At 42.2% G+C, this 13,297-nt stretch overlaps 1 protein-coding gene across 5 annotated transcripts in view; it reads left to right on the forward strand.

Annotated features, from left to right (window-relative positions):
- Positions 1 to 13,297, forward strand: part of LOC119171797 (uncharacterized) — a 179,350-nt gene that overhangs the window by 141,236 nt on the left and 24,817 nt on the right. For 4 of the 5 annotated variants that reach the window (XM_075892399.1, XM_037422638.2, XM_037422639.2 and 1 more), the window contains exons 9-11: positions 4,924 to 5,051; positions 7,400 to 7,568; positions 9,926 to 10,702. In XM_075892399.1, the coding sequence (XP_075748514.1) occupies positions 4,924 to 5,051; positions 7,400 to 7,568; positions 9,926 to 10,702 (1,074 nt within the window). The remainder of the gene's footprint in view (positions 1 to 4,923; positions 5,052 to 7,399; positions 7,569 to 9,925; positions 10,703 to 13,297) is intronic. The other variant, XM_037422641.2, reaches the window with a different exon arrangement.

A 13,297-nucleotide genomic window follows, 5' to 3' on the forward strand; every position in this document is an offset into this window, starting at 1 on the left:
TTCTCTGGGAATCCAGTTAGTTGCCCTTAACGACGAGCGGTTATCCTGTCTACGCGCTACATGCCCGGCCCATGTCCATTTCTTCATGTTGATTTCAGCTATGATATCCTTAACCCCCGTTTGTTCCCTAATCCACTCTGCTCTCTTCTTGTCTCTTAAGGTTGCACCTACCATTTTTCTTTCGATTGCTCGCTGCGTCGTCCTCAATGAGAGGGAAAGTACAGGAATTCAGAGTCTCGCTTCAGAACATGTACTCGGATCTTAGTGAGGAAACCAACCTTAGCATAGATACAATTAATGATAATCTGACGAGTATCATTACGGAGTGCGCAGTGGAAGTTGGAGGAAGGGTAGTTAGACAGGACACTGGCAAGCTTTCCCAGGAAACGAAGAATCTCATTAAGAAGCGTCAAATCATGAAAGTCTCAAGTACAACAGACAAAATAGAACTGGCAGAGCTTTTGAAGTTGATTAATAGGCGTAAGGTATCCGACGTAAGAAGGTATAACATGGAGAGAATTGAACACGCTCTGAAAAATGGAGGAAGCGTCAAAGCAGTGAAGAGGAAACTTGGGATAGGCAAAAATCGGATGTATGCACTAAGGGACAAAGAAGGCAAAATAACTACCAATATGGATAGGATAGTTAAAATAGCGGAGGAGTTTTACAGAGATCTGTACAGTAGCCGGTACAACCACGACTTTAATACTATGAGAACTAGCAGTAACCCAGATGACACCCCACCAGTAATAATAGAAGAAGTCAGAAAAGCTTTGGAGAGCATGCAAAGAGGCAAAGCTGCTGGTGAGGATCAGGTAACATCGGATCTGCTGAAAGATGGAGGACAGATTGTGTTAGAAAAACTAGCCACCCTGTTTACGAGGTGTCTTCTGACGGGAAGAGTACCAGGGTCTTGGAAGAACGCTAACATCATCTTAATACATAAAAAAGGAGATGACAAGGACTTAAAGAATTACAGGCCGATTAGCTTGCTCTCTGTAGTATACAAGCTATTTACAAAAGTAATTGCTAACAGAGTAAAGAAAACATTAGAATTCAATCAACCAAAGTAACAAGCAGGATTTCGAACAGGTTACTCAACAATCGACCACATTCATACTATCAATCAGGTAATAGAGAAATGCTCAGAATATAACCAACCACTATACATAGCCTTCATAGATTACGAGAAGGCGTTTGATTCAGTAGAAATATCAGCCGTCATGCAGACACTGCGGAATCAGGGCGTCGATGAAGTATATATAAACATCCTGGAAGAAATCTGCAGGGGATCAACTGCTACCATAGTGCTTCATAAAAAAGCAACAAAATACCAATCAAGAAGGGTGTAAGGCAGGGGGACACAATCTCCCCAATGCTATTTACCGCGTGCTTACAGGAGGTTTTCAGAAGCCTAGAATGGGAACAGTTAGGGATAAGAGTTAATGGAGAGTACCTTAGTAACCTGCGCTTCGCCGATGACATTGCATTGCTGAGTAACTCAGGGGACGAATTGCAACTCATGATTACGGAGTTAGACAAGGAGAGCAGAAAGGTAGGTCTTAAAATGAATCTGCAGAAAACGAAAGTAATGTACAACAACCTCGGAAAAGAGCAGCCCTTCGAGATTGGTAATAGTGCACTTAAAGTTGTAAAAGACTGTCTACTTACGGCAGGTAATAACCACGGAGCCAAACCATGAGATTGAGGTAACTAGAAGAATAAGAATGGGGTGGAGCACATTTGGCGAACGTCTGATAGATTCAAGCAATTAGCCAGAGTTTTAGTGGCACGTGCACCAATTGATGCTCTTGTTTCTCTTCCAAGCATATCCGATCAAGCACTTCCGTTGTTTGAATTTTCATAAATTCCCTTAAATATTGAAATCAATGCTTCCAGTTGAACTTAAGAGTTATACAAGATACTATCATACTGGAGCATAAATTTACAAAGTAAGCTAAATTAAGTCAGCATAATTGGTGAAAAAACTGCTAGCATTCATTGAAATATGAGTGCTGTGGATTGTTGCGGCACCTGGTGGAGCAGATTCCACATATGTGCTCCTTTCCACATGGCCTCTGAGATCTGCTTTGTCAATTCAAGGAATGCTCACGTGAGAGTACCATTACCAGAGTTCTAGGGCAATATTAGGGTCGCCTCCAGAATTTCTTTTATAGCTAATTCTTAGTGAAGCATTGTATATGCACACCATAACAAGCTATCTGCTGTATTCTTATTTCTCCGTAGTTGATGGCAAGTTATACAGATAGGCACCTTTAACCCTTTGCGGTCCATTGTCGGGCCCCGCCCGACAACACAACACGGCCGCAGCGGTCCGCTGTCGGGCACTGCCCGACACGCTTTCTCCTGATTGAATTGCGCGCGCATTTTTTTTTATTGTGCATGTTGTGCCATCTCTTATAAAAGGAAAGAACTGCCTTCATTTCAGCTTTGTTTTTTTCACCAGATGGCGCAGTTTACGCGGTTGAACTTTTCGATTGTTCGAGTGGCGCGCATCTCAGATTCGGCGCCGCTTGCAGCGAAATGGCCGCCTTTTCACCGAGTTCCTTCTACGGCGGTAATTCTGAAGCTTTTAGCGAAAGCGAAGACGATTTTAGTGACGAAGACAACTATGTGGCTCCATCGGATACCGAAGAAAGTGATTCTACAGAGGCCAGCGAAGAAGAAAACGAGGACGTTAGAGACAGTGGAAACAACCAGAACAACACAGGACCACGTGGAACCGACTGGACAGCCTACTTGGATAATTTACCAGATTTTGACCCTCTTCCCTTTACTGTCCCGAACCCGGGATCTCAAGTGAGCTCTTACAATGTAAAGTGCGAGTTGGACTACTTTCAGTTGTTCTTCACCGACCAGCTGATTGAGCAAATAGTGCGCGAAACAAACCGCTACGCCCGTGATAAAATCTCGAGTGCCGGTGTTTTTCAGCAGTACTCGCTGAACATGGCCTTGAACCCCAAACCGGAGCTGAAGGAATTCTTTAGCAATGACCTCCTCAAGAAGATGCCTTTTTTCCCACACGTTTTCAAATGAAAAAGGTTTCTTCAAATATTTTGGATGGTGCACGTTGCACCAAGCCCACATACCTCTTCAGGTCCACCAACTCGTGGAAGCAAGATCAGGGATGTTGTGACCTACATAGATGCTAAATGCAGAGAGCATTTCAATGCCAACCTCAAAATTTGTGTAGATGAAAGTACTGTCGGCTTCAAAGGCCGAGTCTCATTCAAGTGCTACAATCCCCAGAAGCCAACAAAATGGGCCATGCGCGTTTATGCGCTGGCTAACCGCCAAACAGGCTACATTTCGGCCTTTGAACCATACTACGGCAGCGCAACAACTGATAGCCTCTGCCGTCCCGAGCTTCCCTTCACATGCAAGATTGTGCTCCACCTGCTGGAGAAAGTGGAGCAAGCTACACCAGGCAGTGGCTATCATCTGTATACGGACAGATTTTATACTTCCCCAATGCTTGCGGAAGAGTTACTTTCGCACAGTATTTTGCTAACTGGGACTGTGATGACAAATCGAAAACAAATGCCGCAGCAGCTCAAAAAAAAGATGAAAAAAGGTGAAGTGACGGCTTATCACAGAAGAAACTCGTACATGGCACTTGCCTGGCGGGATAAGCGTCAAGTGACAATGCTAAGCTCAGCCCACAATGCGTCTACGAAAGAAGTGCCAAGGAAGATAGCTGGAGGAAAAACACTGACACTGAAGAAGCCTGTGGCGATATGCGACTACACTGAAAACATGGGTGCAGTGGACAGGGCCAATCATTACTGTGCAAGTTATGCATTTTCCCGGAAGTCAATGAAATGGTGGAGGAAGCTGTTTTTTGGCTTCTGGAAGTTTCAACAGTGAACAGCTTCATTTTGATGAAACTGCAGCTCCTGAAGCAGGGAGAGTAAGAGCAGCGACACCTTCAGTACCGGAGGAACCTGATAGAGCAGCTGGTTGGTGACGTAAGGGCTCGCGCTGGGAAGCGGGGCCCATCTGCAAGATTGGATTGTGAACAAAGGCTGGATGGAAAGCCCCATTTCATCTACAAGCTCCCTGGCCGAAGCAGCAAGGACTGCGCTGTTTGCAGTGACCGGAAAGCAAAAGGGGCAGGAGGGAAACGGTGTTCTTCTGCAAAACCTTCAGAAATAATCCCGGACTGCACCCAGGAGAGTGCTTTGAACACTTCCACACACTGCCCAAATATCGCTAAATAACTTGGGGACAAAGAGGAACTGACAAAATAAACAACCACCAAGTTAATTTCCCACAGTTGTCATTTTCTTTCGTGGTGCCTCAAACTAGTGAAATAGTTTCGGACCGGAACGACCGGAAAGTGGGTAAAAGTTTGGGATTGCAAAGGGTTAAGGTCCAAAGCCATTATCTTGTTTTCTTGCCACATACCGCTGCCTACATGCCAGAAGTCTGAAGGTGTACATATTATGAACTGCTCAGATAATACGACTCCGTGTTATTTAGCCACTGTGCATCAAGGTATGGCTATGCTGCCTTTTCAACATGTGATATATCACTTCCAATGTGTGCTATCTGAAATCTGTCTTCTGCGACTTTTGAGATGACTGTCTCCCAACATTCTCTCTGACATGCTCCTCTGCAAACTTTTCTCGGTGACTGCTTTTATATTAGGGCTGAAGTGGTATGTTATTGAGACTGCCTGATGAAAAACATAAATCGCAGTTTCACACGCTTCATTGCTTTTTTGACTGTTCTGTTTTCAGTGCTTTTTGACTTCTACTTGCTTACCATTAAGCTCTAACTAGCATGTGTCAGTAGATATATGGGCTTTAGAGCTTTTATTCTTTTGGCACTTTGAGATTATCTTTGTAGCAAAAGCATATTGCTACATATATGTGTGTGTATGTATATATTTTTTTTCAGACAATTTTCTTGGCCTTGGAATTGTTAGCATTTCGGAACTTAGAAGAGTGCCCAGTCAACGCCAGATTATCACATTACAGTCGAGGCCTCTGGAGTATGACAATGTTTCAGGCTCTCTGACAGTTGAGGTAAGGCGTATGTTCAATTTATTATTGATGCCAATACATAAGGGGCCTGAATATACTATGTAAACCTAGAATGGAAACAAAGACTGGCATATCAGCCATTGATGCTTTTTATACTTATAGTAAACATAATGGTTAAAGGGACCCTGCAATACTTTTCCAATTAATCAATGGATGGCTTTATTCAAGGTATTAATTGCATCTAGAATTGACTGCTACAAAATTATTGCATGTTTTAAGTGTTGTCTTCATTCTTTCGTACCAGTGAGTGTGCTGAAAGCTACTCAGGGGTAGTTACATGGGGGTAAGAATGAGCAATGTCCATTCGTCATGACTTTGAGAACATTTTTGTTCTTTGAACGTGTGCCTTACTTACAGTAACATAGTGATGTGAGTACATGGACACGTCGCACCATCCTGCGACACTCGCAGTAACTATGCGGCTCACAATGCTCAAATCAGCCAATGGCCAGGAACTTTGACTTTATGGCCTGGCCATTTCGGTTTACAGCATTGTTTGTTGAGAAAAGAGAGAGTGATTTTTTGCTGACTTTGAGATCTAATGGTATGTTCTAGGCTGCGTTGTGCACTGTTTGGCTCACATGTTCCGAGGAGCTTCAAGTACCAATCGGCGGCGATTTTAGATCAAGCTGAAATAGTGTTGCAGGGCCCCTTCAAAAGGGACTTCCAGTGGGCGGGCAAAACCATTGGGCTCTGAACACCGATTACAGCACGCACACTTTAGTGCGCTCACACACGACACTTTTAACTACAATTTGAACACTTAAAACAGCGATGTAAATGATTACTTTCAGGTACATGATCATGCAACCATGTGAACACGACCATGCAACCATGTGACAAGGAGAAGTCTGCTTCCGCATTCACTAATGCATTTCGCCTGCTTCGTTAGCGCGGCTGGAGTGATCGTGGCATTGCAAACAGACGCAATGCTGCAGTTTATGATCAACCTCATTGAGCTTGAGGAGTCAGCTGACAAGCAGCTGCAATAACTATTTACAGTTGTGATGTAGTCAGTTTGGGCTACTATGATACGTGGTCTCAGCTCTTGTGACCTGAAAAGGCTGAATGTGTAGCCTTGAAGCAAGGAAGGGAACGTTATGTTTAGGACGTATGTACAGTCAATAGCAAAAGTTTGCGGGATGTGGGATACACAACGAATGTGAATTTTCGCTATATCGCTATATCAGTGCTTAATGCTTGTAATCAAGCTGTACAGGGCAGTATGCCAAGTGCAGTATGGAACATTTATATGGAGGTTATATTCCCAGACAAAGCGAGAGGTTAGCTATATCGAGCATTTCACGTTCTGCAAACTTTTGCTGTTGGGTGTATGCCTCAAAGGGCGCAGCTTTGAAGTTTCTTCATTTACTTTCTACAGTTTCCTTTACTTAGCAGCTACATCACATGTGCTAAACCAACATTCACCAGTCATCGCTGTGAGCTGACTATGTCTCTTTTTTCAGTACGTACTAATGCATATAAATAATTTTTTTGCCGGGACTAATGAAATATGGAATGCTTTACCCAGTCATGTTAGATGTTTGCTACTTGCTGAATTTATTTTTTATGTTAACTAACCATTGATCTTCATGTTCAGTACATTTTGCGTTTTGCTATTTTCGTATTTGCTACCTCCACTCCTGCAATAACCCTTCAAGACTGTGCAATAAATATATAAATGAGTAAATAAATAAATGAATACTGCTTTATAATATAATATTTCTACTGATCAACACATTGATTTAGTGATATGTGGCTGAAGTTCTACAATCCACCTCTTTCACGATGCCTGGTCTTAGAGGCCTTCATTCTAGCATTAATGCCAGTTCTCCCAGTCCCTATCAGAACCATACCAAAATATCAGAGGGCAAGATACATAAATAGAAAGGGCGGATTTCATTATGTGCCAGTCAGTTTTTCATTCACATGGCAAAGAAAGTGGCAAAGGCTTTTACCTGGACCCAAATTTGAAATAATTGGCCACATTTTATTGCCTGTGTCTGTCAATGCAATGCTTGTGCATTATGGATGTTTTTCTTTAAGCTTCCTTGATTGGGGCTTTTTGCCGTAATACGCCGAAAACATGGCAGCTATCACCAGGCATGGATCTAGGCTTTGTTTAAACAGCTGAGATGACAGCATATAAGTCTGGACAAGCACCGTTGCGATAAGTATAGCTTAGACACCAGTGCATGCTTTATGTGTATGGTCAGCCAGCTGCTTTCACGTAAATGAGCCTACTTTTGACAGTGAGTGTGGTTATAATTTTTATATATATAATGTTTGCATCAGCATATCTGACTGTGTGATGTGTCTGTTTACTATAGTTCCTCTACATGGAGGGATCCCAGATTCCAGTAGTGGCAGACTCCCAAACAGCAACAGAGTTTGCTCCACACTCACCACAAAGCCGCATTGTTGAGAAAAACAGCCGGATCACCTCCGACGGAAGGGTCATCACCACTACTACCATCAAACGCTCACCGACAACTGAAAGTGAGTGCATGTCGCTTTTTCCTTTTTGCTCCTCATTCGGCACCTTGATAACTTGCCTAAAAACTCGCCAAGATGGTCTTACATGAACATTGTTCTGGTGATGGAGTGCTTTTGTGCCAGAGCTAGGAACCATTACTTAGAAGGGCCCTGGAACAATAGTACTTTCATCAAGCAAAATGTGAGCTTGATTGGTCACTACATATAGTACAATTAAGTCATCAGCGCGACTAGCCAAATATTTTCCTGTTTCGCAGCTTTGTATTCCAGTCTTGATCAAACAGCTACATGGTGTTTACACTTTAAAAACTCCATTGCTTCTACATTTTACGCCAATATAGAAGCAAATGCAAGCGCTGCAAAGGCTCCACGAAATTGTGCATTGCTTCCAGTTTCAGTGGACTTCAGGGCCGTAACTAGGGGGGAGTCCAGGGGGTTCTGACATCCCCCGAAATTTTTCATATGCTTTACCTTTTCAAGGATACTACACTATTTACACGCCTTCACAGAATCGACCGCCAGTTGCCAAAGGCAGCCGTTCACTCAAACAAACCCCGAAACATATTCCTGGGTACGGTACTGGTGGACTTCATTATCTCCCATTTGATTTCGGGGCCTTATGAATAATATATCTCCGAGTTTCTGAGCCTAAACTAGTTCAAAAGGTTACGACAATTTCCAGTGAGTAAATGAAAACTACAGGGGCGTGCAGTACAAAGCGAGCATTTGTGGACATACCATCTATGTCACCAAGGCAGCAGTGAAAGCGCTTATGAGGGCAGCCATCACTATCTGTAATATCTGAGCTTGCTCTGCATGAGCGATCTTGCATACAGGTTTCCTTGTGTGGCCTATTAACACTTCTTTAATATACCAACTGCCTGGAGCATGTAGTTGTAAATTACATAACTATGTGTTTGCTTGCAGTTGCGTGTGTATCTTTCTTTCCTTGTCATGCAATGTTTGCCTGCTTATAGTTCAAGTAGACAATGGTGATTCAATGTATGCTTTTACTCTTCACTTTCTGAAATTGAAGTTTATGGCCACGTAGGTACATAACATACATAAACAGCAAGGATGGTGAGATAAAAGCTGTATATAGGCAGCTTTTATGGCAAGTCTTCCCGCATACCCAAATAAACCTCTTATTCTTTGCATTTCATGTATATTGTTATTGTTCATTTTGCGCTCTACCCAAGGAAACCACAATATCCGCTTTTTCTTTCACTCCACAGTTTAAGACTAGGCAGCAGACACTGCTGTGCTACTTCATGCAGGCAAGCGAATCACTTCTTGACTTCTTCCTCCTTCTTTCGAGTTTGCAAAGGAACAGATGAGCGCTGCACTCCAAGTGCAAAGAATAAGCGATCGAATCGGGTATTTGAGATGGCTTGCCGCTGTTTTTCCTGACAATGGTCTGCTGTGATGCATTCTTTTTATTTTTTCGAAAATTGTCACTTGAGCGTCTGGTCTAATGTGACAGGGATGACAGACTTCATGATCATTCAGCCGCTCAGTTTCAGTTTTGCCTAGGCCGGGGCTTTGAATTTCGGTGATTATTATCTAAAGTTGTCTGCATTTTTCGTGATTTTTAAAAGAATGACCTTTTCCTAAATTACCATCTCCTACTACTCTTTCATATAAACAACAGCCCTAAAGTTAAATATAGATATGTTGATTAATGAATTATAACGTACTTATATATGCAGCAAAGTTTTTCGACTTTGGCCCAAAGTTCATTTGTGAAGATGACAAGGGCCTCACTGTCCTAGTATTTGTATTATAAATCTGCATTTTCTAGAAAAAAAACATCCGCATAAAGTACAGTTAATAAGAGACCATTCTAGTTCATACATGTCGACTGACATATATATGTTTTAGAGAATACTTAATGTATTGAATACTTTGATTTTAAAGATCGCAATGTTCACTTAATTACGAAAGCTTTTTCTAATTTTCAACTGGCTTCTCTAACATGGTAAAATGATCATGAAAGCTTTAATCTTTTTGATGGTGTGGTGGCTGGAAGCATGGCTCACTACCATGCTTTATTCAAGCCTTAAGTTCAAACTTATACTTTGTGCATTTGTATGAAAACCGTTTTTCTGAGAGAATCGATAAAAGTAAAGAAGCCAATAAGTGTAACTTCTGTATTAGAATAAGTAAAAAAAATGTCTTCAGCTGTTCTACTCTACTATAACAAGGACATGTATGGTTGCATCAAAGTTGGCATTTTGCTTCTTACTTGCCTGTTCATTTAGACTTACTTGCATTGTGAACAGTTTTGCTCGGATTGCATCTGCACATTACGAGAATGTTCATTTATGCATGCCTGTTCCTTATGGCCCACATTTGTGTAGCTAAGACAAGAGACCTCGAGTGGGAAGCTCTTCTCGCCATCGAGGAGAAACTGCGCCTCATGGAGAATCAATCATCACTTACGAAGCCACTTGATGAGTCTATGGTTGAGTTCCTTCGCAGTCAGATTGCCAGCAGCCCAGCCGATGCCGTCGAGCATGTAACATCTGTGGTGACGACTTCCTTGGCAACTGAGCCATTGTCTAATTGCTCTGATATGAGCAAAACCATGGCCAGTGGCGAGGAAGTGCCAGTCGTTGCAGCAACTTACTGTACAACTACAAACGCCTCTGCCTGTCCTTTGGCGACAAAGGACCCAGACACGTCAACGACACTGTCTTCAGACAGCACTGACCTGTTCTCAGGCCAAGATGGCATCTCTCAGGAAGATGACATAGCAGATGACGTCCCTCCCCCTCTCCCATCTTCTCCTCCACCTGACATTTGCGACGCTGATGACAGTGCTACTGATGATGGTGTTGATGTGGACGACACTGGTATCGACGTGGATGACCTTGTCGTGTGCAAAGTTAGGAGAGCAGTTCTCACAAATGGCTTTGAAGGATCAGTGGATGGTACTTTCACCGAGTTTCTTGCACTTAAGTCGGTAGAAGAAGGTACAAGCGGTCTGTCATCTGAAGAAGAGGTTGGAGCCAATGTTCGTGGGAGCCAAATCTCAACCTGGAGTGGCACGTTGGGAGTGGATGGCTCGATGGTGTTTAGTGGCACTCCCAATGGTGCTCCAAGAGCTGACCAAAATGGCAACATCCATCACGATGGTGAGAGTCCTCCCACAACTCTTTTTCCAGGAAGTTTCACAGGCCTTCTCTTCTGTCTTCTGAAAGGCACATTTCGGCGCTGGCTACTGTCTCCTTTGCGTGTGTCTCTGCGTTTTGTGCACTACGTGGTTGCCTGAATTGTAGCTGTGCCTGCGTGTATATGTGTGCCTCTTGTGTACTCTGCCTTGTGAGCACCTGCACCTACCCTGCCCATCCATGGCCTGTGTTTGGGACAGTGTTGTGACGGCACGATGCCTGGGTCGCATGTGGGTGTCTTCTGCAATGGTGCATGTGGCATGTCTGACACTCCTCACATCTACGTGACCTTGGCCATGGCTGCCATGCCTGCTTCTGCAACTAACATTTCCACCTGCTGTGATTACGATCTAGCTTCCTCTCAAACTGTGTCTCATTTTGCACAACCCGAGAAGAGAAGGTGTAAGTTTGGAGAGCTGCGGAAGCTAAATTTGTTGGCAGCTGATGTATTAAAGCAATAATGCTCTGAAAAGTGTTTTGGACGAAGGAATGTGAGAAAGTTGAGATATCCACGTTGTGTTCTCACAGTATATGTAGACGGAAAGAAATACACAAAATAAATAGAAAAGTATACTTGGCTGCATGGTGTGCGTGTATTGTAAGCATAAATTGACACATTAAGAAAAAGTACCTAATCAGAATGCTTGTTAGATGTGTGAATTAGCATGAAATTTTGATGGGTAATCACTTGGTAGCCGTTTTTTGTGCTTGGAGTGTTCTGGAATCTGAATAATATCACTGTTGTAAACACAGCTGATCAAAGGTATGAAGCAACATATCAAAGCAGTTTTAGAATTGTTGGCATATTACTTTATGCAAACACTTCATGCAACTCAAGAAATCCTGCACAAATAGTGTCCTAGTTTTTCTAATGTTTTTTTTATACCTGTCAGTGAACTTTGTTGCTGAAAACTTTAAGATCAGCTGATATTTTCTTACCGGTCAGTCTTTCAGTGCCAAAACAAGTTTTCATCCACAATTTTTTTTTTCGCTGTGGGAAAATGGAGAAATAGCAGTTTTAAGGATGCTAGAAAAAAGATCTTTACTTTCTCTGCTGGGGCACATATATACACTTGAATGATTCATGTCGCTGCATAATATAACACAGATGAATGTGTAAAGCCATGCAACAGGATGACATTGAATAGCATTAGCTTAACTCATTACTGGCACAACTTCAAGAACATACTGGCTTCGATTATTCACTTAGAGAAGGGTAAAGGTTCCCCTTTTTGACGTAAGCTCAATGCATTCTTCGATGCATTAAGCAGGAGTATATATTGCTGTACACAGAGGTTGCAATGTAGCCTAATATTTAGGCAAATTATAACTTAATACTTTCATTGCTCTTTTGGAGCTGAAGAGCTTGAGTCCAGTTTATTTTTCTACTCACATGTAAGGGCAAGTTTACTGGAAAACATACTGAAAGAATAGTAAAACGAAATGGGTAAGCCCTTTGATGCCCTAAATACAGATTCAAGGAAATGCTAACATGCATAGAATGGACAGGATAGAACATTGTGCTATTAGTTAAAAAAACACTTATTTGTAGCTGAATAATAGTTGTGGCTTCACAGCAACATTGGGCATCTGTATAACTTGTATTAACCACTTCTGAAGACATTTAAGAACATACCTTACCGTAGTTGTTGCCAGCAGTATCTTGCGGCAAGGAGTGTTGAAGAGAAAAAAAAAGTTTTCAGGCTTTTTTTGTGGGCATCACATGGTTAATGAAGTTGGTCTAGACAACTGCTGAGCCGCAAATGTCTTGCTTTTAAGATTTTAACAAAAGCTTAGGCAAGGGCAAATTTTTTTGCTTGAGTCTGTACCGAACATGTATTAAAGCAGCAATAAAATATGTTTATGCGTCTCGACCAAGTATGGTACATGGTTTTTAGAGTTCTATACAATGAGTACACTGCTGTTGTGGAAAGGAAGTAACACTGCATGGGAAACGATTTAAACTCCAATCAAAAAGTACGTGAAGATGCGTAAACTCGACATACCCAATCAGACATACATCTGTCGAATGTTTACATTCAAGTAACACTGCATATACTTGTTTATGTTTTACAAGGGAAGTGTGTTAGTTGACAATAGTTTCATGTCAGTGCTATGCCCCACTGTGCATAATCAAAACTTTAAGCGATTAGATAAAGTAGCAAGGATGTAATAATAGAATGGGAACTGATAGCATGCAAATTAATTTAGCAAGGGAGCATCCCAGGCTGGCAGACATTTCTCCTCACTTAGAACACTCTTTGGTAATGCTTGGCCCGTGTGCCACAAAATCCTGCATACAATCATGATTTATAAGAAGTGGCAGCATGCTGTAGCTATAAGAGAAATACATAAATCCCACTATGTGCTAGTGCTAAGATCCTTTTGCTGTTTTGTTCAATTCTATGGAATTTATGTCTAGTCTTGTTTGTTTGTTGTAAATTTGCGAGATGTCTCCCACACCACTCTTACGCGATTTGTATTGAGCAAGGTTGATGAGTTTATTGGCACTTTCTCACGGGGGCTCTTGTTGTTGTTCTTTAATTTGCGTTTACTTTT

Source organism: Rhipicephalus microplus, chromosome 4 (assembly GCF_043290135.1).
Source record: "Rhipicephalus microplus isolate Deutch F79 chromosome 4, USDA_Rmic, whole genome shotgun sequence".
NCBI lineage: Eukaryota > Metazoa > Arthropoda > Arachnida > Ixodida > Ixodidae > Rhipicephalus > Rhipicephalus microplus.